The sequence below is a fragment of the Drosophila santomea genome, chromosome X (assembly GCF_016746245.2).
Source record: "Drosophila santomea strain STO CAGO 1482 chromosome X, Prin_Dsan_1.1, whole genome shotgun sequence".
NCBI classification, from domain to species: Eukaryota; Metazoa; Arthropoda; class Insecta; order Diptera; family Drosophilidae; genus Drosophila; species Drosophila santomea.
This window is the reverse complement of record NC_053021.2, coordinates 19924654-19948877: the sequence shown is the minus strand read 5'-3', so window position 1 is coordinate 19948877 and position 24224 is coordinate 19924654. Positions and strand designations below refer to the sequence as shown.

Below are 24224 nucleotides of genomic sequence, written 5' to 3'. Positions count from 1 at the left end.
TAGTTTACAAACTTTCTAATTTTATATATTTACAAGACATGCAGAACCACATAGCTCATTCTACAACAAACTAACTGCATTTTAAAATACATCAATGCCAATATCTTCGTTATCTTTTAGGTTTGCCTATGAGAAAATAATCAGGGCAGAAATAATCGCAGCCACACAAGTAAAACCCTATTTTTCGAGCTCTAACTTATCAATCAACTGAGAAATGAAGGCATACGCGGTCTATACAAGTGAATTAAGTGTAATTTAATAATTTAGCATTATATGTATATTCGTTCGAGAGCGAAATTAAGGCATATACGGTCTAAACATGTTTCGTTGCCGTGCTTGGCACATTTTTGTCACTGCAGTCATCACAAAATCTCGCATGTACATAGGTCTACGCTAGCTACACATACTATGTATACATTTATAAAAATATAATGAGAATCGCTAAATTCGATGGGGAGGATGGTGGAACTGGATTGGCTTGGAAGGACATCAGTTAGAAATCGCACATGGGCACATAGATGGCCACGCACGTTGATTCCCACACATCGTTGGGCGAGTCCCACGAGTCCTTTTCGCGCCACCATTCCTTGCTATCCAAGTCATAGGCCATTGTCTCCGCGCTGGCGCGATCAATCGATTCTGTAGAGTCCAGTCCGCCCACAAAGAATATGGTTCTGCCCATCGCAGTCACGCCGGAGTAGAACTTTGGTGCTGGTATCTGCGTCTCCACGCTCCACGTGTTGCTCTCAATATCGTAGGCATAGATGTGCTCCACCAGAACCCGCGACTCCGTCAAACTCTCGTGCCATCCGCCACAGGCATAGATTCGGTTATCCACCGCCACCAAAACGTGGTCACAGCACGGTGTAGGCATCGAGGCCAGCTCTTGCCAGACTTCTGTCTTTGTGTCGAACACCCACAAGCTCGCCAATATGTTGGCCAAGTGGACGCCACCTGTTGAATGAGAAAAGCTCCATAAAATATAAACTTCAATTCAAACGCCTTCCGCTTATTGTAAGCTATGCATCGTTTACGAGTAGCTTTCGGCAATGAAAACCCACCAGAGATGTACAGCTTATCGCCCACGACGACGCCGGCATGCTGACTGCGATTCTCCTGCAGACTGGGCATATAGGTCCATACATTCTGGGCGATATCGTAGCGCTCCACGTTGGAGATCATGCGCAGGGCTTCTTCGGAGTTATCATCGTCCAGAATGCCGCCCACCGCATAGAGATGCTGATTGCCCACAGCGTTCAATGAGAAACGGCAGCGATCCAGCTGAATGGGTGCTATGGTCATCCAGGTATTCCTGAGCGGACAGTAGCAGAAGCCAAAGGGATGGATGTACTCCTTTAGGCAGACATCGTAGGCTCCACCCACGATGAACAGTTTGTTGTTCAGAACGGCAGTGCCAAAGTTGCCTGGAAATGAAATGGTACGACCGATGAAGCTTAACTGATCAAAAGTAATCAATCAAACTCAATTCGAATCTCACTTACACTGATCGATGTGCGGAATGGCAGTCAACTCGTACCAATTCATTTTCGTTGGCGAGAAGCACATTATCACGTTGGTCAGTCCCTTCCACTCGAAGCCGCCGATCTTCAGCAGGCACAGCTCCATGCCCCGCATGTTAGTTGGTCCCTGTGGCAGTGATTGATCCTTTAGAGGCACCACTCCGTTGAGCAGGCGCCCCATGTACTCCTGTTTGATTCGATTGTAATAGGTGGTGGGCAGTTGCAGCTGCTTTCCCTCGTCCAGCGAGCAGTTCATGTGCCTCAGTTCGTCCAGGGACTTATAGCTAATGTGCGGCCACTTGATCAACCTCAGCAGATCCCCCAAAGCGTTCTCCTCCAGCTGCTGTTCGATTGCAAAGCTGCACACCAGCCGCACCAGATCGTGCTCGGCCACGTCGATGGGATAGTTGCTGGAGAGGATGAAGCGCAGCTGGTCCACCTTCATTTCCTTGAAATCCGACGTGGTCGCGAACTCCTCGAAGTGAGCGCACATATAGCGGTGGGCCCGCTCGGATAAGTCCATGATCCCATAGATATCGGCCATTCCCGCGATGGCCAGGCAGTTTTCCATCTCGATCTTTGCGCCCAGAAAGATCGTGCATCGCTCAATCACCTCGCGCACCTGGACGTGTGTGGCTGCCGCCAGGATCTCCTCGATATTATCGTAGTTCAGCTCCAGCATCGATGTGTATATGTAGTCAATGATCGAGCCCATGGCCCTCGCTGTGATCCCGTAGAGATTGATCTCATCCTTGCGCGACTCGATCATGGCACAGTCGGCGAACATGGCGCAGAAGTAGTCGCTGCTGGCCGCCAGGACGACGCGGTGAGCCTGGAAGTGCATAATTTGATTAACTATTTGGGCAACATTGGAACAAATATGTATGTAAATGCTAATATAATCCTAAGTTTTCGTAAGTTACCCAAACGCTAGTATATAGTACTGTTTTCCAAAACTTTTAAAATCAGATATCAGAAAATCTGTATATGAAACATTCCTATGAATTTTCTATCTCTATGTATATGTACATATGAATAAATATGAATCCGATTCCGGGAATCCCTAAATATATTCAAGTATAGGAAGCGCGAAGAAAATGCGTCAGCGGCAGAAACACATCAATTTGTGTCGCCAATTTGTTTTCGTTTTGTATTATTAGTAAGAGAAAGTAAAGATGAGCTTTTTTTTGGTGGCCACGATTATCGACCACTCTAACCCTATAACTAGTCACCTTATGCTTTCGTGGTTTTTGATTTATAATTAACACGAACTCGCCAAATGGCCAAATTGCCAAATTGCCAAACCGTCGAGTTTAGGATTCGAACAATCCGGTTTAGTGCGATTTCTATTTGTCCTATGCGGCGCAGCCATTGAAGGTAGTGCCATAACTAACCTAGCCTAATCATAACCAAGTTGCTCTCAAAGATAATCTATTCATACTTGCTATGCGCACTTTTGCAGCCAGTCTTGTGCAACCCAACCATGATATGTGCCCGTTGCACTCCAGCTGCCTTCGAAGATGTGCCTCTGCACCTAATGTGGCATGGGCCAATACGTAACCGCCCACCGATCACAGCTCAGCTGATCCCACAGATGTGCCACGATCTCTGGAGCGCTGGCTCTGCTGGCGCTGCTCCAAATGGGTTTTTGGTTTGGATCTGGTTGCTGGGTCATACCTTGAATCGGTGCTCCTCTACGATCAGGGTGACGTCCGTGAGTTTCTCCTCGTTGCGCAGCTTGTTGAGGCCGCGCAGAAGGGTCTCCTCCTCGGGGGACAATGGATTCGATGGATTCGACGTTGCCGTCGCTGCCGGGGGCACTGCTGGCGCTGGCGTCGCTGCCATCTCGCTGTGCTCTTACGCAACGGACTATAGATTAGCGCGGGCTATTAACCTAATTGTGCACCTATGTATGTGGGCCCAAGGTTGGGGAATCCGTCTGATAAGAAATTCTTGAGATGACTGAGCTTCTGCTGCCAGTGCGAGTGCGAGTGCGCGTGCGAGCGAGAGGGCAGCACGTTCTGTTTACACTCGCGGCCAGCTGTCCACAAACCGTTAGTTGGCGAACTCTGCACCGTTCAACGGTGAATATCCGCAGAAAATGATAGAAATTATTACTAAGCCCGAGCGGAGACAAAAATTTCGTGTGCGTTTTCTTTGCTTGTTGCTGCCCCTTTGCTTCTTTTTTGTTTCTTTCGACTTTTTACTTTTCGTTTTTGACGTTTCTTCTCTTGACGTTTGTGCTGCCAAATCGGTTAGCACCGCCAGAGATGCGCAACTAGCTATCGATTGAGAGCGCGCGATCATTTGAAACTATTTCAAGTAAATATTTATAATTGGGAAAAGGGAAAGTGTGCAATTAAAAGATTTTTATTAGAGCTTTCCTGCATGTTGGATTTGGAAGCCCCGAAATCGAGATTATCCCCCTTAATATTTGAATGCTAGCATACAAAATTAAATTATTAAAATTCAGTTTCACTTACAGTGATTTGCAACAAAATAAGACAAATTATTTGTCGCCAAGTTATTTACTTTATGTTTTTTGGCACTTTAATAACGTTTTTGACAATATTAGTAGAGAAGTGTATAATAAACAAAAGAAATACGCTTAAGAAAATGCTTTTAATGAGAATACCATCAGAAATATTGAAGTATAGCACAATAACGTGTGGTTTCTTGTCAGAAACCGTGTTACTTATTTTATTGCACATTTTTCGGAATAAAATTCTGGTTTAGCGGGTAAATAAAATTATTCTGATTTTTTACTCGTAGTATCGATTGTATCCAGTGTTGACAAATGCCCAAAGTGGTGCGTAGTGGTGATATCGCAGCGAAGGTCGATAGTTTTCTGCACGGTATCGATAAGGGTCAAGGTGAAAACATCGATATATGCATGAGCATCGGCCGTATTCCATCTCTACTCGACAGGTCTGGTCACTCGAAAATCACATCGGACGAAATCGAGTGGAAAGCGGAGCAAGTAAAACAAGAAGTAGAGTAAAACACACAATTAATTAGTTGTAATTTGGCCGAAAGTGTAGACGGCGCGCGCGCGTTCGCTTAATTGTATTGTGAATTATAAGTAATTAACGCAGCGTAAGTGCAGGCGAAACCACAACAACAAACGTGTGGCGTGAATTTTTTTTTGTGAAAAGAAAAAGGCGAAAAGTGCAATAAAAAAGTAAAAAGCAAGCGATAAATGTGTACAAGACGTAACAAAAAATACAAAAAGCGATGCAAGGCAAAAGAAAACACACGTCAAATTCGGCAGACATTTTAGTTATCCGTTCGTTAAAGTAATTAGTTTATTTGGTTACCGCCGCCGACGACGCCAAAAACGACAACAACAACGAAAGAAAGCAACAGTCAAATGGCGAAGAAGAAGCAAAAGCAGAAGCGGCAACAACAACAAATTGGAATGCAAAATGCAACGTGCATGAAATTAAGATATTCACTATGTTTTTGTTGTTTTTTTTTGCACAGGCACAAATAAAATTGTCGCCCTGTTGTTTCTTTTTCTCCCTTTCTCTTTCCCGCACGCTGCAGCCTTAAAGAAGAAGCAAAAAAGCGGAGCAATTACGAAAGGAAAGAAAAGAAATGAAAAAGAAAAGAAGCCGTGTAGGTGTGTGTTGTGTGCTTGTGTTTGTGTGCGGTATGTGCGTGTGTGTGAGTGTGTGTGTGCTGCGCGCCACATGAGGAAACTGCCAGCAGCGACGGCGACTGCGAAGTCGGCAACGTGTAGAACCCAAAAAAAAAAGCAAAACAAAAAGTCCACAAGGAAAACATAAAACACAGTTAAGGTTATGATAATAGTATCATTAGCATCGCGACCTGACATACATAATTGAAATTGCCTTTTTGATCCTTTAAAAAATGTATATACAATTTAAGTATCTTAAAAGTGGATAAGCTTATGTCACGAAAGTAAGAAAGTGCAGTCTTTACCACTTTTCTTGCAATAAATTGCAAAATAAAGAGATATTAGTACATGTAAATTGCCCTTTGAAGTGCTATTATTTTGACCGCCATTGTGGACTTTTTTTTTTTTGGCTGCCACTGACTCACGTTTCATTGATAAGAAGAAGAAAGGCGAGGGAAAAGGAACCAGAGGAAAGAATAGGGAAGGATTGTGGAATGTCCTTAAATAAACAAACAATAAATCGCCTTATCAGCTCTTCACCATTTTGGTTGTGTTTTTTCTATTTTGCAAAACTAAGACGAAAGCATAAATATACTAACAAATGAAGCCTACAAGCAACAAAAAAGTGTAAAAGAGAAAAGTCAAAAAGCGAGAACAATCTTCCTAGATTTTTGGTAAGTACCATATGCTTTTTGTTTATTTCATAAAAATGTTGTGTAAATCTAAACAGTATAACAATTGAAGAATCGGCACTTATCGCCCCGTTTTGTGCACTCTCTTTATTGCTTTCTTGCTCTTGTTCCCAACTTCCACGTCTTCCATTTCCCGTTGTACGCCAGCAGCGAAAGTTGTCTTCCTGCTTTTTAGGTTTTTTTTGTTTACGTTCCAGGCTTCCTTCTCTCTTTAAATGGGCCTCTTTTTTTCCTCTCTGCGGAGAATTCTTCTGCAAGAATTCGCAGAGAGAGCGCCTGAGAGAAGACAAAGAGCATCCTGCTCTTAATAGAAAAAGTGGTTCATCCTTAAATCTGCAGAACTTTTGGTTTCTTTGATACCTAGTTGCAATAACTTGAGATTTATAGAAATTGTAGCCCTTCACAGTTTTTTCGAACTTTAAGAACACCGTCACGTTCTTAAATGACTGATATAGTTTTGAAAATGGTATATATTCGTTTAAAATATTGAAACCTATTGATGAAATAACAAAAATTAATGTATTACCGAAATTATTCCCAAATTACCGCAAAATTTTGATTGGTAACAAAGATATTGCCAAAAAGAGACCACTTAAAAGTTGCAGGATAATTTTCGTTATACCCCAGTAATTTGCAATCAATACTTATCGGGTTTAAATTTTCCCATTTCGCAGTAAAATTATCGGGCACTTTCGCCAAACTTTTTACCCAAATCCTCTACCATCTTACCATTTTGGCATTTAACTTCGTTGACATTGCCCCGATCTTGGGGACAATGGGCAAATAAACACATAAACAATCGGAGCACACGCACCTCTGCTGCAAATGGTAAAAGTCAATAGATAATTATGTATAATGAGCAAAGAATTACGTTGCCCAATTGGCAATTATTGCAACAATAGTTAAATCCATTACGTGTTTCTGCTCCCCCTCCCACAAATGCCGGCCAATAATAACGGGCATTTTCAGCTCGAGCTCGAACTCGGACCGAATCACGAATTGTAAGAAAACTCAACTTTATGCGCCGGACTTTGGTTACTGTTACTGTTATTGCCTCTCCATGGGTTAATGTTATTTTGTATTTTGTTTTCCAATTTTTTTGTGTCTTGGTCAACACGCAAGAAGCAAAAGTAACACAAGAAAACCAGAGGGGCGAGGAAAGAAACAGCAACAAACTAAAATTACATAAAACCTTGAAGTTACACGCGAAGAAACAAATGCTATTCGATCCTTGCTCAATTAATTTAGCTCACCTATCTGCTAAAAAACGAGGTCCCCAAGGAACGCAATATGTCTGAAAAGTTGGATCAATTGGGTATTTGGAAATCTTGTGCTCGAAACTCTGTGCTATCAAACTCTGATACCCTTGAAACTGCCCTGAAACTGCATAACCTGCAGTTTACCTTACTTTGGTGCCAATGGGAGTATTTTGAGATTCATTTTATTGGCAATGCGAAATAGGGGTGCCCAGCCATTTCTCTCAGTGTAGGGACGGGGCTGGGGGCCTGGGAACCGCTGTCTTCACCTTCTGCCTCAACTTTAAGCCTAGTGGCAGCGGCCGGAGCACGAGCCGCCTTACCCCAAAGTGGGGGAAACGAACTCGGGTCTGAGCCAAGCCGCTTGATTAACCTTCTTTTTTATTACAATATTTTTGTTGACTCTTTTCGGTGTGCTCATTGCTGTTGCTCTTGCTGTTGCTATTGCTTTTGTTTTTGTTTTGTTTTGGTCGTGGTTTCAAGGCGGCCACGTTCGGGATGGGAAATTAAATGCACTGCAATTACTGCACCCAAAAAAGCCGCGCAATATGTACATATGTATGGCTGTATGGCTGTGTGTTCAAAGAGAATGGAAGTCGGGGGCAGATAGGATCTCGGAGGCCAACGCGAGGGGATTAGAGTTCAAGGGAAGTGAGCTGTCGAGGGGTGGTGACCGCAGATTGGGCTTCACTCTACCAGTACAGTGGGCCTCCGAAAAAGCAGATTGTAGGGCTTGAGGAGTAACGTGGGTATTCGCAGATCTGCAAAATAACATCTGCATAAACCAATCAATTATTATCTTTTGTCTTCTTCAGTTTTATGCAGTGCAATTTGAGCGCTGCAACACCCCATGAGCCATGCACTTCGTTTTTACATATGTACTTGTTTACTTACCCCTTTTTATTTTTGCAATCTATTAGTCACTTGTTGTTGCTGGTCGTCGGTTAATTAAGCTCAAACATTTGTCAACGGCTAGTCATTGTTCTTTTTGTTGCTTTGTTTGGCTTTGTTGCAAGTCGCGTGAAAATTACAACGTTATACAATTTAAATACTAGAATTAACAACTTGTTATTGTTGCCGTGCTTGTTGTCGCATGACGAGAAAGCGGCGGCGAAAATGCCGAGATGACATAACTAATGTCGCACAGATGAGATCAGAATAATATTCTCTATTTCAATATTATTTATATTTAAGTTGCTTTATAAGCACTGAGCTTTATAAGTTACTCGGGGGGCACTCCCTATTTCACTGGCGATCATTGCGAAAGTCTCACACCCACACCCAATACCTAAAATCAGTGTTTTCATTCGCCTGACCGATTAAGCAAATGCTACGCTATCACTGCACATATTTTGTTTTTCGTTTTGCCCTACTCCAGTACTCCAGATTTGTTGTTACTTGAAAAAAAGAATGCCAAGGTCGTCGCTTATTATTATTCACTGTCTTCGCGCGTCGAGCTCTTGTTCTTCTCGATTCGCGATAACAGAAGAGCAAGTATGTACATAGGTTTCTAATGAAATGACAAAACTGCTGAACGTGGAAATGGAACGCCGGCAGAGAAATAACAAGTGCGACGGAAAGCAATCGAATTTGTTAGAGTAAACGAGTTACCGCCCAGTGCCACCCCCTTTTTCCACCAAAACCGGAAATGGAAACCAGCAAGAACAACTCGCTGAGTGTTATACAAAATATTTAACATATAGTATTTTATCGGTTGCCGAGCCACTTGGCATTCTATAACACAATTTGTTGGGGGCCACAGCTTTAATCAAGATATTAGCTGACCAAAACATTGGTATTAGCAAGTCATATTAAAGCACATAGATTGGTGATATTACTTATTTATAACTAACCAAAACATATGGAACACTATACTTTTGAGGCTTTATCAAATTCAAAGTATATATCATGTTGTCTGTACAAGAGTGTTTCCTCTGCAGAGTTGGAATAAGTTTTCAGATAGAGCTTGTGCATCGCTCCGAAATAGTATTTTTATTAATATAAATATTGATATTAATATTGAAGGACTAATGGGAAGTGCAAACACACTGAAATCGTTGTCATTGGCGCAATTGTCTTTTCTTTGCCTTATCATCGCCGCCTGGCCGAAAGTAAACTAAAGCCAATTGCAAAAACAGACGGGCGGTACTTGAAAAATGAATTAAGCAAGCAAATTGCAGGGGAAACGAGAATTCGCATTCCCATTCGAATGAATGGCTATGGAAATGGAAATGGAAGGGGAAGGGGGCACCACTCTGATTGGGATTTGGGGATTGGTTTGTTTACCACTTACCAGTGTCGAGTGCATCGGACACCTTCCGTGTGTCCTCGCCATTCTCAGGTGGCTCCCCCAGGTAAAAGGGTGCCTGGTGATTGGGCTTTGTCCACCTTGTGATTACATTTCACGCCCCAATCGAAAGCCAAAGGCCGGAAGAGTCGAAAAGGAAATGCAGCAGGAAGCAGTCCGTCACCAGACTGCCACCGCGGCGGCACTGGACAAAAAACAGCAAGTTTCCTTGAAAGTCAAACTCAACTCAAACTCAAGTGTGTTTTTAAATAGATAAACTGGCCAAATGTGTAATAAATGTGTAATAATAAATAAATTGTAAAATTATTTGGCAACCATAACATGACGTGTTACATAAATATACGAATGAATACGGGAACGATAATTAGAAATTCTAAAATGAACTGGCAAATGAATTCTTTAAAGAAAACACATATTTTGATCATTCATCCAGAAGAAAGTACGCTTATAAGTAGTAGCTGCATCTGGTTATTTATTAACGTGTACCCGGAATCCAGATTCAACTCAGCTTCAGACTCATCAACGTCGCCATTATCAACTCGAGCGTTGTGATTATCCTGATGATTGTGGCCCTGCTGCTGCTGCTGTCATTTTATCTCTGGCCTCTGTTTTAGTTGGTTCGGGTTGCCGGGTCGTTGGGTGGTTGACTGAATGGGTGGATGGGTGGTTGCCTGGCTTCTGTGGAGTGGGTGGTGGGTGCTTTCGACACGTGCGACGGGCACAGAGTGGGCGGCTATGTGCTATCTTTCTGCCTGCCAGCCGTTTCCTCTTATCATAAAGCAAGTCGGCAGCACAGGGAAAAACAACAGCCGTGCCTGGGCTAAGTGTATCCTCGGATACACTACCTTTTACTCTTTAAAAGTGTGTTTTTTAGGCAGATGCATGTGGTCGATATAAAAAATGATTTCCACTTGCATATTTACATTGGTAGTTCTATAAACTACATAGTTGGGTTTTATAAATAATTCGTATGTTTCTGGAAACTAGAAACGTTAAAGGCGAATTTTAGAGGAAGTGGCAACCAACCCGATCTTAAAGTACACAGAATCAAACGACTCTAGGGTACACAAAAAACAAAAAAGTACAACACTCGGACAAACTGAACAAACAGAGTATCGTGGAAACGGGTGGCGAAGCAGGTGAGGTGAGGAGAGGAGGGGAGGGGAACGGAGTGTGAAGTAGCATTGGGCGATAGCAGAGAACAACAGAACGCCAATGCGTTGGAAGACAGCACTTGAACACAACGAGCAAAGTCACAAAACAGCCCAGGTGTGCAGTGTAAGAAACCGTTGAAAACATACATATGTTCTACATTTCTAAATTTCTTAATTACTTTAAGCTGAAACTTTGAGAGACTTTGTTATATGTTTTTAGATCAAATCATAATTGAATTATTTGCAAGTGCAACCTAATCCTTTGGTAAACAAGTACATGAAAAGTATGTGTATATGTTTTGTTGAGTGTACAATTTTTATTTTATGAATAGCATGCTTTTAGACACTTTCGAGTGATTTTAAGCCTCACTTATTTGTATAACACATGAAGAGTAGCATGGTAGCACTACCTATTAAATTTGTATCAGTGCTGTTTAATGAGATGCTTTCAAGGCCAAAAGTACTGAAGAACACTTTGCTCGCCAGCTGAGGAGCTTGGTCCCGCACATTTTCGCTCAGTGTATGCTTAACGGCGACAGTAGCCGGCTCTGTTAACTGTTAATGCTCACCGGTGACAACGAGCGACAGCAGCAGCAACAAAAGGCGGAAAGCACAGCTGCAGGGCAGTCAAATATCGATCGACATTGTCAAGAGCAGCGGGCTGGGAAAATTCGGTGAAAAGGGGCTGCTACTTGTGCGACTTAAAGTAGGGTAGGGGGTCGGAAAAGGGGAAAAGCTCCACGCCCAAGGAAGCGAACCGCGCAATTCTAGCGAGTGAATGAAAGTGCAAAAGCAAAAGGAATTATGAATGAGTTTTGCAGAGTACAACTAAATACATAGTAACAAGTTGCAACATATAGTATGTACTTCCTAAACCTGGAGCTTCATGAACAGCGGCGTAATTTTCGCAGGAGAACGCTGTTTTAGATCGAAAGTTAATGCTCTGAAATTTCGATTGAGTCATTTGGCCCATTCCGCTTTCCCACCTCATTCAATAATCTCAATTCGATTTCAGCAAAGTAGATTGCATTCACTCTGCGAGGATTGCATCTTGCAGATAACTTGATTTCCTTCCTCGTCCCTCTGCTCAGATGCCCCTTGGAGCGCACAGGAAATTACGTTTAAATGAATCAATAGATAAAAGCTTTTGCCAATTGCATTCGCATCTATCGCAGTGAAGTAGGGAAAATCCCTCGCTGCACAGTGCAAAATAATTGGGTTAGGCACATAGCACTCTTTGTTGCAATCTAATCAAAGTTGAATCTTATCAATTGGCAGTGGAGTTCTAAATACATAAGGTGCTAAAGCATATTGTAGAATCGAATTATTCTTGCATTCTTTGCAAGCGATTGAACTTACGCTTTTTATCACATATGATAGTCAAAAGATATGCTGCTCTTTCGATGCTGAAGAATTCGCGTTTAGTTACTAGTATTGACTTTCAGGCCAAACAGTTTGAGTACCTCCAAAGGAAGTTTCTTAGGACATGGATTCTTTTTCGAGTGTATACTTGAACTTGGCTTGGTGGGAGAGAGAGATAGCGAAGGATGCGATAGAAAGGGAACATCTCTTTATGTGTGCAATTTCCGTTTCTTCTGCAGGCTTTTCTGCTCTCCTCCCTTCTTCCTCTCTCATTCCCTCACGCACGTTCTTCCATTCCCCCCGAATCCCTCAGACTTCTCTATTTCGCAATGTAACGACTTTTGCGGAGGATGCGACAGATAACAATAATAACAACAACAACAATGACAAGTCAAGGAGCCTTGAAGTTGCAGCTCCTGCTTCTTCTTCGCCGTCTTTGTGTATCTTTATGTATACACTGGAAACAGTTTTACATTCCCAACGTTACAAGCAATGTAAATATTTTTTCTATCCGTGTGTATGCATACAAATACGGATTATAGCTTTTATTTCATCCTTTTTTTATGCAAGCAGAATTGAGTAATTGTTTTCTGTGTAGCTGTGACTTGGCAGTCTCTTGATTTCGAAGCTGAAACTGAAGCCGGTTTGCGATGCTTTTTGCGGCCTGTTTTGTGGCCTGGTCCTTGAACTGTCTCCCTCTCTTTCTCACTCTCTCTCTCTGTCCCTCGGTTTCTCCCCGCCTCTTCTCCGTCTCCATATCTTTCTTTTCTGGGTCCTCCCCATGTGTAATAAAAAAAAAAAAAATAAGAAATAAAAAAAAGCGAGGAAGCCAGGGCTTAAAAGCCAAGAATACAGTGGGCTTTCACTTCAAAACATTATCAACAATTATTCAGAAAAAGTACACCAAGTACAAAAGTTTATCCATTGTGCTCGCCTCAAAAGTTTTAATGCAGTGCTCTTCAAACGAATGCATCGAACACACCTGTGTTTATTTAGTAATATCGCAATTGCGATGGTCGCTCGCAAGTAAATACTTTATCACGCGTGTAGTTTTACTAAAAGGGTACATCATTGTTGAATTCCGTGAGACAGCTTCATCCTTCTGCTCTTCTCCTGCATTTGCAAATTGCATTGAACGGCAGCCAAGCGGCGCAGGAAGAGAAGATGGGGGGAGGAAGACCGAGTTGCATCCAATTTATGAAATGCCCCGAAGGCTTTTCGTTTACATCCGAAACTGTACCAAATTAAACAATAAAAAATAATTAAAATTATGTTAGAGGGGAAAGATTGGAGCCCCTCTAACTTCGGTGTGCACTGGGAAAAATAATGACAGCAGTCTTAGATTAATAGAGTAAAATATACAAACGTGCTTTTCAGCGAATCCACCAGAAAATGTAGGAATTTTCCTATTACTGCGGCAACAAGTAAGGGCACTTTATTCTCATATTATTCGATCTTGATTCCTTTAAAGTGGTTTTATTAAGAAGCAGCATTTGTGTGATATACGGTTTATGTGCTGTTTTGTAGCATAAATCCTTCGGATTATGCATATGGTTGCAAGTTGCAACCCTCGAGCGACACATATGCAACCCTCGTCCTGTTTACCCCCAATCCCAAACCCAATATCCACACTCCCCTAGTCTGTGAATTGCATTTTGAATACTCATTACGAAGGGCTTCAGCACCGGGGGGACTCCCATTCCCTTTGCATGCGTGAAATGAGCAGGGCGGGGAAATCCCCGAACCACCCAGGGCCCCCTCAGGGGGTGAAACCAACCCTCGATCCCAAAAAAAAAAAAACAAAAAAAAAAAGCGCTGGAATAACCCCCAGAAGCCAAAGCTGAAAGTCCAATACGAACTTCTGCGCCACCCTTTGTTGCTTTTCAGTCATAAATGGATTTTAAAGTGGATGCAATCTGGGCCCGAAAGTGGGTGGTGGTTCCAGGGGGTGGTGGTGGTTATGGGGGTTGGGTGGCACGAGTTCGGGGACCGTTGCTATTATTAACATGAGTATGCACTTGGAGCCTTCATTATGAAATTAAATATATACACCACACCCCCACCGAAACATATGTAAATGTTTTCAAGCCAGAAAATACGTGTACGTTTTCCCCAAGATTTTCATTGTTTTCCCGTACAGTAAACACTCGAGACAGCCTTCTAGCGAAACGGCTAGTAGCGAAACACGATAGGTGAAGGAAACTTTCTGCGGAAGACTAATCTAAACACATTAACTGATTAAATTGAAACTTGAAATGCTGAGCCATTTTTTAATAATATCAAAGTAATAGAGTTTTGCATCCTGAAATATTATTCAATACTATTTCCTCTAAAACTGTTGCAATTTCGACTTAAGGCCAACCCAACCAAAGTGCTGCTTTTAAGATAATGGAATTAGAACCAAATCCAATCAGGCTGATTAGCAAAGTCAACCCTGAAACACCCCGCAAAGATCCCATTGGAATCGAGCACTTTTCGGATTGCTACATCGGTCAGAAATAATCCTTGGAGAGTTCGCTGAAAACCATCCATCAAGTTGTCAAACCAGGCAGCAGAAGCCAGAATAGAATGGAATGGATTCGAATGGAAGCCAGTTAGGGGATTACTTTCGGGATTCGTAACTGATATGATAAGTGTGTCGGATAAGCTAGGGGTTTTTGCTCTGGGTTCGCAAGTGATCTGATAATAATACCTATAATGCACCAGCTGAGCTGTAGATTTCCATATGTTTAAGGGTGACTATTACAGTGAATTACAGTGCATAAAATGAACTTAGGTCACCCTGAAGAAATACTCTTACTTGGAGTGTAGCTATCATAAATGTTTTCTTCGCTTAAATGTGTTCTATATTTTAATAGTATTTTAAGGCCTGCTAACAATTTTATTCGTCTGTTTTCAAGACCGACAAAACTTCCAGTCATACTGTAAAATCTTTAAACCTCAAGTTTAGCCAGCACCTCCTCCAAACTTTGAGGCCGCAGCAAAGTTTCAGTTCAGGGCCTAAAACTACTCACAAACAAAATTGAAAACAGATACAAAGGAAAAATAATGAAGCTCCTCCCCTTTAATTGAGTTTTGTGATGCACCGAAAAATGACTTTGCAATTTAATAACTAACTTTCGGTAATTTAGTTTTGTATGGCTTTTCTGTAATTTGAATTTGAAACCCAACAGAAGAGAAACTGAGAAATGGAGGCCGAACATAGTGGGGCAATTGCTGTTGCAACATGCAAATGGTCACGTAACGAAAAAAAAAAATTCAATTAAAAACCAAAACCGAAACCAATGAACTTTGGGAGACAGCTAAATAAAGAGAAAACTGCCGCAACAACAGCACAGCCAACTGGAGAATATTCTCCATTAAACGAAGTCAGTGCAAAGATCTTGTGTCTGTGATAATTCGACATATAAGTTCAGTTCCAATTGAACTTCAGGGAATCCATGTCAATGAGCAATATGAACGATGTGAAGTATTTCTCCTCTCACGTTTTGGCTGTTTTTTTTTTATACTCTAAAAGAAAGTGGTGTTATTGGTGTAGACATATGGATCTTATGGATCTCAGTCCGCTGGCAAATTGTTATCACATATAATTTTAATAAACCGACAGCCTATTAGCAGAAAATAATTTTAAAATCAACTTCTATTATGAATCGCTCAATATTTCGGAAAGCGTGCTTTACGTTGCGTTGGCATTTTGCTCTCTTCTTTTTCTGCGAGTTCTCTATTAAATCGGTCAGAGGCCTGAATAATTGCCAATGGAAGGGGCAATCGCAATTGCGGGTTAGGTCGTTTTTGCATAGTGCCTTCCAGTACCCCATTCCCAATCCCCCATCCCCTTGTGCTCTTTAATTTAAAATTTGCCCCGTTTTTTCTGCTGCTGCCAAGGGTCGAACCGAACCATCTCGGCTCCACCGCCAGAACATGGGATCCCAAGTTTAGTTCTTATATCAGCTATGCGCGCGTACCATATCATATTCTGTTTTTGCTGTTCTATGTTCTTTTGTTTACTCCAAAAGTGTTTGGTTTGTTTATTCATTCTGGGACCGCTAACGTGTGTGCCTTTCTGCCTCTTATTTTGTGTATTCGTTTACTCTTAGGCTGGTTTTCTATATGGTTTCCAATCGAAATCGAATGGGAATCGCAGAAAGCTGTTTTGGGGGTGTAATTGGAATGGAGCGTCTAATTTAGTACTAATGTTTTAATAGTCGGAAGATCTGATGATCAGCAAAAACTTCCCTTGGGCGCTTTATACTAATTTTCAATGACACAATCTTGTGGCAAAATCTGTGGGCTTATTCAAATGTTTACGTCATTGAATACAAAATACTCATGGGAAGATGACAATGTTTACACGAATTTATTCGCTTAAATTACATTTGTCAAAGAGCCAGAAAAGAAAGATCTACACGAACGATCATTAATCATACTCGAAGAATTCAGATAATGATTGAAAAAACCGAATACATACGTGTGGCTTAAATAAATAATACATATATGTGGGTTCTGTCGCTTAATTAATCATTGAAAGATGTATTAACTTATTTTTGGTTCATTTTAATTAATGCAACTGCATTAGCTGCGAAACAATTTTAAAACCAAGTTAGGTAAATTAACATAAAAACAAGGTTGCAGCTTTAACCCTCAACCGCCTTAATCTAAACCCACGATTTCCGGAATTCAGTTCAAGGTTATTCATAAATTTGTCTGGTTTTCTAATATTCCGCAAAAATTTGGTTACTTTTGTGACCAAATGTGCAATGCACATTCCTGCTGTTTGGTACACTGTGGAGAAATGAAAGCTGTTCTTGGGTCAATGATAAATCACTTGGTTGAATAAAAAACGCTTTGAACTGATTGAATCATTTATGTGGTGGACGAGTTTAATTGATTATATGACATATCTGATTATTGTTATAAATACACCTATTATTCGTAGTGCTCTTAATATGAATGCGTTGGAATCGAATTCGTTGGTTCTAAACTGTTTTATTTATTTATTTTTTTTTTTACCTTGAACTAATTATATTTGCTTTTCACTTCATTTTTGTTGATTAATTATTTTGTGAGCAATTCTTTAGGCACGTCTATTTGTCTTTCAACAATTGACAAGTGGAAGTGTTGTTGAATTTCTCTGTTTAGTCTCTGTGTAGTTTTTCTACCCGGACAGGATTGTGTTGTTTCCAGCTTGTGTTCCTCGGTTTCCTCGATTTTCTTAGTAAACCATTCAATGATGATATAATACAAGCCAACTAAAGCACCCAAAATACGCACACACTGGCGCGCTGGGAAATGGCGAGAAAGAAGAAGCTTAGCACGCAAGCAGAGAGTTTTCCCCATTTTCCGAACTCGACCCCCCTCCCCTTGCGCTCCACCGTTTCTCATCTCACACCAAATAAAAAGGTCGTTGAATGAGGTCAAGGTAGCACTGGCTCCCTCTTTGTCTCTCGCTCTCGCTCTGTCTCCCTTTCTCTCTCTGACATGTATATCCCTCTGGTTCTCGATCGATTTTCCATCTCTTTTGGGGGAGGAAGAGGAAGAAAGCGAAGCGAAGAAGACGAAGAAAATGTTTCCATTTTCCACTTCATTTATTGATTTGCCCGTCAGTTGTCAGAAATTAGATTATTAAGGCGTTTGCTCCGCTCAGCTGGACCAACAGTTTTCCCGCCACTGCCACTGCCACTGCCACTCCCACTGCCTTTCACCGCCCACCGCCCATCACCCATACTTGCCGCCCCCCGCTGGCGGTAGGAAAAGCAGGGAAAAAGAAAGACATAAAACACATAGCACAAACAAACAAACGACGCTGCAAGAACATTAAATAAACAATTTGAAAATAAACGTAACAACAAAATACAACAAAATTAAGTATCGGAAATAGTCGAGATTTGGACGAGCATATCACCCTGTAAAACAAGTCGCTAAATGCTTATACCAACGAAAAGTGTACATTACGCGGATTTTACAGTATTCAAAATATATTTAACTATATAATTTATGAAATTACTGAATGGTATCAAACAGAATTTTGTGCTTCTTCTAGTAAAAGGGCTGAACGTCGAAACTAGGACGGTACCAATACAGGCAGGATCTTGAAATTTCCCAGGGTAAATAAAATGGAAATTGAAATTGTGAGTGACGCCAGGCCAAGACACATGAATGCCTGGGTACATTGCCTTTTCACTTTGTATTGGTGGGCTGTTTCGCCTTCTTTCTGGTTTTCATATAAGTGTACGGCTATTCCGATTCCGAATCGGTGGCGGCGACACTTGGCAACAAGTTGAATGGCTCTCGCTCAGCACCCCAAAGGGGCTCTAACCCCCTGATAACGAGGGGACAGATCAATATACACATCTACGCATATAATGTATGTATGTATGTATGTATATATGTATTCATGGACAGGTATATAGCTATATACCGGTTGCTATATGGGTTCGGTGTGCATAATACACGGGCGTGATGTTTGTCGAATCCGATCGCATCGGCAATCGGTCTTTGATGTGCGTCTGCCACAATATTTTTCATATTCTCCGGCCCGACTTTCTCATGTTACCCCGGCTTGCTTTTTGATGGATTCCGATCGGATTTGTGGGACGAGAGGTGTGAACACGCCGCAGAGATAACCTTTGATCTGATATGGGTAGCTACAGCTACAAGGTGTGTGATTCAATTGGGTTAGGTCGGCGTTCCAATGGGTTACAGATCGTGCAATTTCAGTACATGATTTTGAAACTTAACTTCATTCTCACGATCAAATTATGATCACCCAAAACCTGGGGATACCCTGGTAACCCTATAAGACAAACTTCCTTTAAACTCTTATTAATATGCTGTGCAATGTCAGATGTCATATATGAGCAAAGAAACCAATTAAAAGCATATGAACTTTATTGTTTGTTTGTTTAAATTGTAGACGCGTTTTAATAAGAAGATATTGCCTTTAATACCTGCTCTGATCGTCGATCTGATCAGGCGATTTCCAGCAATTATATTTGCAGATATATGTGCGCAAGTGACTTTTATATAGATCCAAGAATATGAATGATTTATCGCTGATATCGCTGTTTGTTTGCATTGTACTTTTGTTTCGCTCTCGTGTCAGCTTTATATACAGACGCATATATCGCTTTTTTTATCGACTTCCATTCCGCGAAAATGATAGACAAAGAAATAAAAATGGAGTCAATACGTATACGTATAGTTGTATTTATCTATAATTTCTTTTTGTTTTTTGTTTAATGGAGAGGAGAGAAAGAAACCGAAGAAATTTTATAAATGTAATTGCACGTAATTGGATGCCCCCGCGTGTGTATTTCTTGGTTTGTGCTTCGTTTTTTGTTTATCGATTCCAAGTTGGGCATACGACCAAGCCGTTTATCGGCTATCATGAACACATATATCATATGTCTTTCTACATATATATTTTTCTGCTTTTATCTGTCGACAGATATGGAGTGGGAATGGCTATAACCAAAAAAATTGTAATGGCAGGTGAACGGTGCAAGCATAAATGAAAAAATATCATAAAACATGAGGAAACGGGGTTCCGAAAGTAAATAAACAGTTATCGATTTATAATTTATTACTAATAAATCAGGAGGTGTGTTTACTATTTCCTAATTTGAACTTTAAATTTAATGCTGCATGTAAATAATACCACAAGTGAATGGGTATAGCAAAGTTCACCATAGAAAACGATACATTCGAGTGCCTTGATTACCACATACCCCTTAATCTGCTGTTTAATGCACAATACATTCATAATGTACAATTAATAGAATAATTTATCAATTTAAACCTCATTTAATTAAATTTTTTGAAACGACCATTCAATTTTAAAATCTTTCAATTGGCAAACGAATCAAAATGACCAAAAAAGTTAAATATCATTATAAAATTAGTTTGTTTAGTCTCTCGACTATTGAATACCTGTTGCACAGCGAATCAATTTTATACATAGAGTCCCTATAAATAATCATAATTAGTGCAATGATATTATTGTTTATACTATACATACATACATACTATACTGTACATATACAGTATGAAGTAAAGTTTATAGTTGAAATAAATAAACGACAATGGCACAAAACCAACAAGGAGAATTTCTAAGAATTTATTAAAGTTTGTTTTAGTGAATAAACCTACTCAATGGAGTGCAGTGTAATTTAAGGACAGGGCTAAAACATGGTTTTTTTAAGAGTAACTAGGTAAAAATACGATATCAAATCCTTAATGCAGTAAATCAGGAGAACCCTTACGAATTTTATTGCTCCTCTCGATTATAAAGGAATATAATAATGAGCATAATAAAAAACACTGCGACAAAAAAGGGGATTTTTTTTGACAATACTGAACAATTCGTGTGATAACAATTAACTTGATTGTTTTGCGCTACCAGCGGCCGAGAGTTGAAATCGAATTTAACAGAAAAAACCGGGTTACATACAGTGGAGAGGAAAGATAAAAACCCAGAATCACATCGTGGCAAGTAAAATAATAAAAAATCAAGATTAAAGACAGAACATGCGTGTAATGAGCCAGGCAGCGGTAAAAGTATTAAAACGCTGTTCAGCAACGGCAAGAAAAAAGAACAAGGCACAGAATTACATCAATCAAAGTTGAGTTTTTTTTTGGGGGCGGTTTCGATTGCTGGAGCTTAACGAAAATAAAACAAGAACCCGAGAATTGAGAAGAGATAAGTGGAAACTAAAAAAAAAATAGGTTAAGAAATGTAATGTTATTGTTGAAATCAAAAATATACATAGAAATATTGAAATGTAGGATTGTAGGATGGCTTCTGGTCGCCTGGTGGTGGTGGTCTGCTGACCTGGCAAATTTTCCATTCCATGGAAAATATCTTTAATTTTCAGCTATCGCCGCTCAACCTTCAAATGTGGATTATCGGTGCCGCTGCTGATAAGTTGATATAGGTCGTTATATGATGTTTTTCAGTACTAGTGACGGGCGGCCAAGGTCTAACAGTAGCCAAGTAGAGTGTTTTACAATCATTCATTTGGGTTTGCTATTTCTTACGATTCGCCAACAAAACTTAACACATTTTTTTAATCTGCGGCCGAATCGGTTTATCTGTGTGTCTATCGCCTTGAGTGACTTGACACACTCGATCTCCCCCCTTTCGCAAAAAAAAAAAGAAAAAGAAAAACTACATTGACAATGCAATTACAATGGGGCAATTATAGAGACTACTATCTGAACAATCCGTTTTTGTCTGTCTATCTGTTTGGGGGTAATTACACGTGCTTTGGCTCAAATTATTATGGCGGCTGTCGCTTTTGCCTTCTTTATGTTGTTTAATTGCGTTCAATGAGATAAAGCTGGCAAACAAAACAGTAATCACAATAATATATATATATACTGCAAATCATAAAGCCTATTAAATCCTTTCAATATTCGGCCACTTTTTCCTACGGGTCTTTAATCTTTGTCTTCAACGCTTGGCTATTTAATTTATATTAATTGTGTTGTTTATGAAACAAAAACCAATTCGCAGAATACATGCAATTTTAACTTAATGTATCCTCAAATATTTTGAAAATTTAGCTAGCCTAGAGCTGGTTTTTTTTGCTAAAGTTTTTCAATAATGGTCTAATAGAAACTGCACCATGTCTGATACCCATCCTGTAGCTTAATTTTTTTTACAAATTGGCGTACGTAAATATATAAATCATTTTGGTTTATTTAAACATTGTTACTTTTTTAGCGCCTTTAGTGAGTCTACACATAAAATTTTCTTTGACTAAAATGTCAAACTAGGATTGCCGACCAAAAAGGGGGCGTTAACCTAAGCCCCTTTAAAAGGGGGATTCCGGCTTTAATACCCTTCTTAATTTTAGTTATATTTTTTAAGAAAGAGATACTAACAGCATTATATCATCGTAGCTGTGTTGATTATAACGATCGACCCAAAGTCATCGCATATGCCCAAGTACAGTTAGTTAAGTGCTTTTAACTTTTAACTGTTGGACAGAAAGGCAAAAAAGAAACAAAGCCTTCGAGACACAAAAGCGAGGAAAAACAAAACGAAAAACCTCTTTCGGCTTTAATTACAATGCATAAAAAATACAGTAAAAAGCCGAAAACAGATTCAACTATGGGGTTTTCTGTGTTGGACATTGACCGTCAAATGAGAAGTCAAAAAAGTGTAACACGCCTCGTCGCATTTTAACCCCTTCTGTCCCTCAGAAAGCTGAAACTATTGGGTTAAGAGTCGGGGAATGCCAGAAGTATTTGATAGCTTGGACCATGTTTAATGGATTCTAAAGAATAGGATCACATTTTCAATAAACAAGTACAAGTTCTTAGCTCACAATGCACACGTACATTATGCACATTAAAAGTGAAGTGTTTTTAAAGCAAGGTGTATGAATCATATATCAATCACAATTAGGAGTGTAAATTGTGATTGAAGATAGTGTATGTTCATACTAATAATACATTTTAATCTTTTTATATATCAAATGAATCTAACGTTTTGATAATGCTGTCGATTCGGCTCGAAGGACCAATATCTGTCAAATTTCCTCGTTGCGCAAATTAGTTTGCCAAACCTTTTAAAAAAAAAAAAAATTCGACTGTCGCACTCTGTTTTACTAAGTAATCAACTAACTCTTATTTCTGTATTTTGCAGATGATTTTCGTTAACCCATCGATGGATCAGCAAGAGGAGTTAGTAGCAGTACTATGGTAATATCGATCGGTACGATGGGCCTCGTGCCGCTGCCACATCGAAAATTTGCAACTTATCGTAGGATGTAAAGGAAAATCCACGAAAAAAGAACCGCAAGCGAAATTGCAGATAGAGGATAAATAGTTTAGCAAATAGAAGAGGCGAACCAGGGGTGAAGCGCCACCCCCACCCACCGTCACACAAATGAGGATGCCACCAACAGGTTGACCACCAAAAATACAAAAACAAAAAATAAGCAAAATAACGTAGTAATAAAAGAAGCCAACCGCACGACAAATAGAAAAGGCAACAACAACCGAAACCACCAAGCCACAAAGCCAGCCACCGAAAGAGATAGAGCGCTAAAACAGAGCGAGAGGAGAGTGTGTAAACAAAAATAGGCGAAACACAACACACGAAAATACAAAATACAAAACTCAAGAAGAAAAAAAAACCCGAAAACACCTAAAAAATCCACACACACACCCCCTTCAAACCACAGTATCCCGCTACAAAATGTTACAAAACTCGAACGCCGCTGCCGCAGCGCATTCAGCAGCGCAGGCGGCCTCAGCGGTGGCGACTCCGGCAGCGGCGGCAGCAGCGGCATCCGCAGCAGCTGCTGCTGCAGCGGCGGCGGCGGCAGCAGCGGCCAACAACGCCGCCCTGGCAGCCTCCTCTATCCAGCCCAAGCTCATCGTCATCCGCCGGCGACCGAACCAGGGATTCGGGTTCACGCTGCGCCACTTCATCGCCTATCCGCCGGAAGATGACCAGGCATCGGCATCGGGTTTGGTATCGGGAACGGGATCGGCGACAGCAGCAACGGCGGCATCGGTATCGGCCAACTGGCCACAGGTGAGTAGGGAGGATGGTTATAATGGGTAGCGGATAGTATAAAGGATCTGTTACAATTTAATATGATATAGAAGACGTAGAGGATAAAGAAAATATTATATATAGAATATAGCGAGTAAATGATACAAAAACTATAGAGAATACAATCGATATGGGGAATATAAACAATGTAAATTAAATCACTGTGCACGCCTGTCTACGTTGTGACGAAGCGCACCATGAGTTTAAGAGAATGTAGACAGTTTTAGAGGGATATACATAGGTGCCGAAGTAAAACAAAAAGCAAATACACTTTAGAAAATAAATACCGTTAAATGCAAACATTTATCATGAAAAAAGTCAATGAACGGTCCTCAAGCTTTAGGTGAATAATTTAGGAAAATGTCCCGTGAAAAAAACACAATTTGGTCAATTCGAGAAACAACTTTAGTTAAGGCGTTTTAGAATTTTTTTTAATAAAAATAAAGTAACTGAGTTGGTCTTAGAAAGTTTCAAACAGATGGAAAAACTAAATGACTTAGGGGATTTATTGTAGGATATAATAGCACGTAATTATAAGAATGTGTAAAGAGTTTTATAAAAACAAATTATTAATAACAACATTATAGAAATGTCCGTTGAGGAAACAAAATTAAGAAACTATTGGAAATTGTTGCGTAAAGACCATGCTATTTGTTTTTCGTAAATACGAAGCATTTTGATCACAAAGTTCTCCCTCTTTTTTTTAATACGCTATATTTTGTT

The 24224-nt window shown here is 40.3% G+C and overlaps 2 protein-coding genes across 9 annotated transcripts in view; one reads left to right on the top strand and one right to left on the bottom strand.

The window, feature by feature from the left end:
* Nucleotides 1-234: 234 nt before the first annotated feature.
* LOC120455167 (kelch-like protein 1) lies at nucleotides 235-3752 on the bottom strand. Of its 2 annotated transcripts, none has more exons than XM_039641094.2 (4): nucleotides 3198-3752; nucleotides 1503-2352; nucleotides 1062-1424; nucleotides 235-954 (listed from the first exon to the last, which is right to left on the bottom strand). In XM_039641094.2, the coding sequence occupies exons 1-4, from the start codon at nucleotides 3363-3365 to the stop codon at nucleotides 494-496; spliced, it is 1842 nt and encodes a 613-aa protein (XP_039497028.1). In that variant the 5' UTR covers nucleotides 3366-3752; the 3' UTR covers nucleotides 235-493. The 2 variants fall into 2 exon arrangements, with proteins under 2 accessions (XP_039497028.1, XP_039497029.1); XM_039641095.2 differs by lacking the exon at nucleotides 3198-3752 and adding an exon at nucleotides 2444-2460 and having other exon boundaries at nucleotides 1503-2375.
* Nucleotides 3753-4455: 703 nt separating this feature from the next.
* The window catches only part of LOC120456341 (serine-rich adhesin for platelets), a 39203-nt gene continuing 19434 nt past the window's right edge, over nucleotides 4456-24224 (top strand). For 3 of the 7 annotated variants that reach the window (XM_039643120.2, XM_039643118.2, XM_039643119.2), the window contains exons 1-3: nucleotides 4463-4616; nucleotides 5600-5834; nucleotides 22584-23480. In XM_039643120.2, coding sequence (XP_039499054.1) covers nucleotides 23139-23480 — 342 coding nt within the window. In that variant the 5' untranslated portion in view covers nucleotides 4463-4616; nucleotides 5600-5834; nucleotides 22584-23138. Of the gene's footprint in view, nucleotides 4617-5599; nucleotides 5835-22583; nucleotides 23481-24224 lie in introns of all 7 variants that reach the window. The other 4 variants (XM_039643116.1, XM_039643115.1, XM_044006611.1 and 1 more) reach the window with 4 other exon arrangements.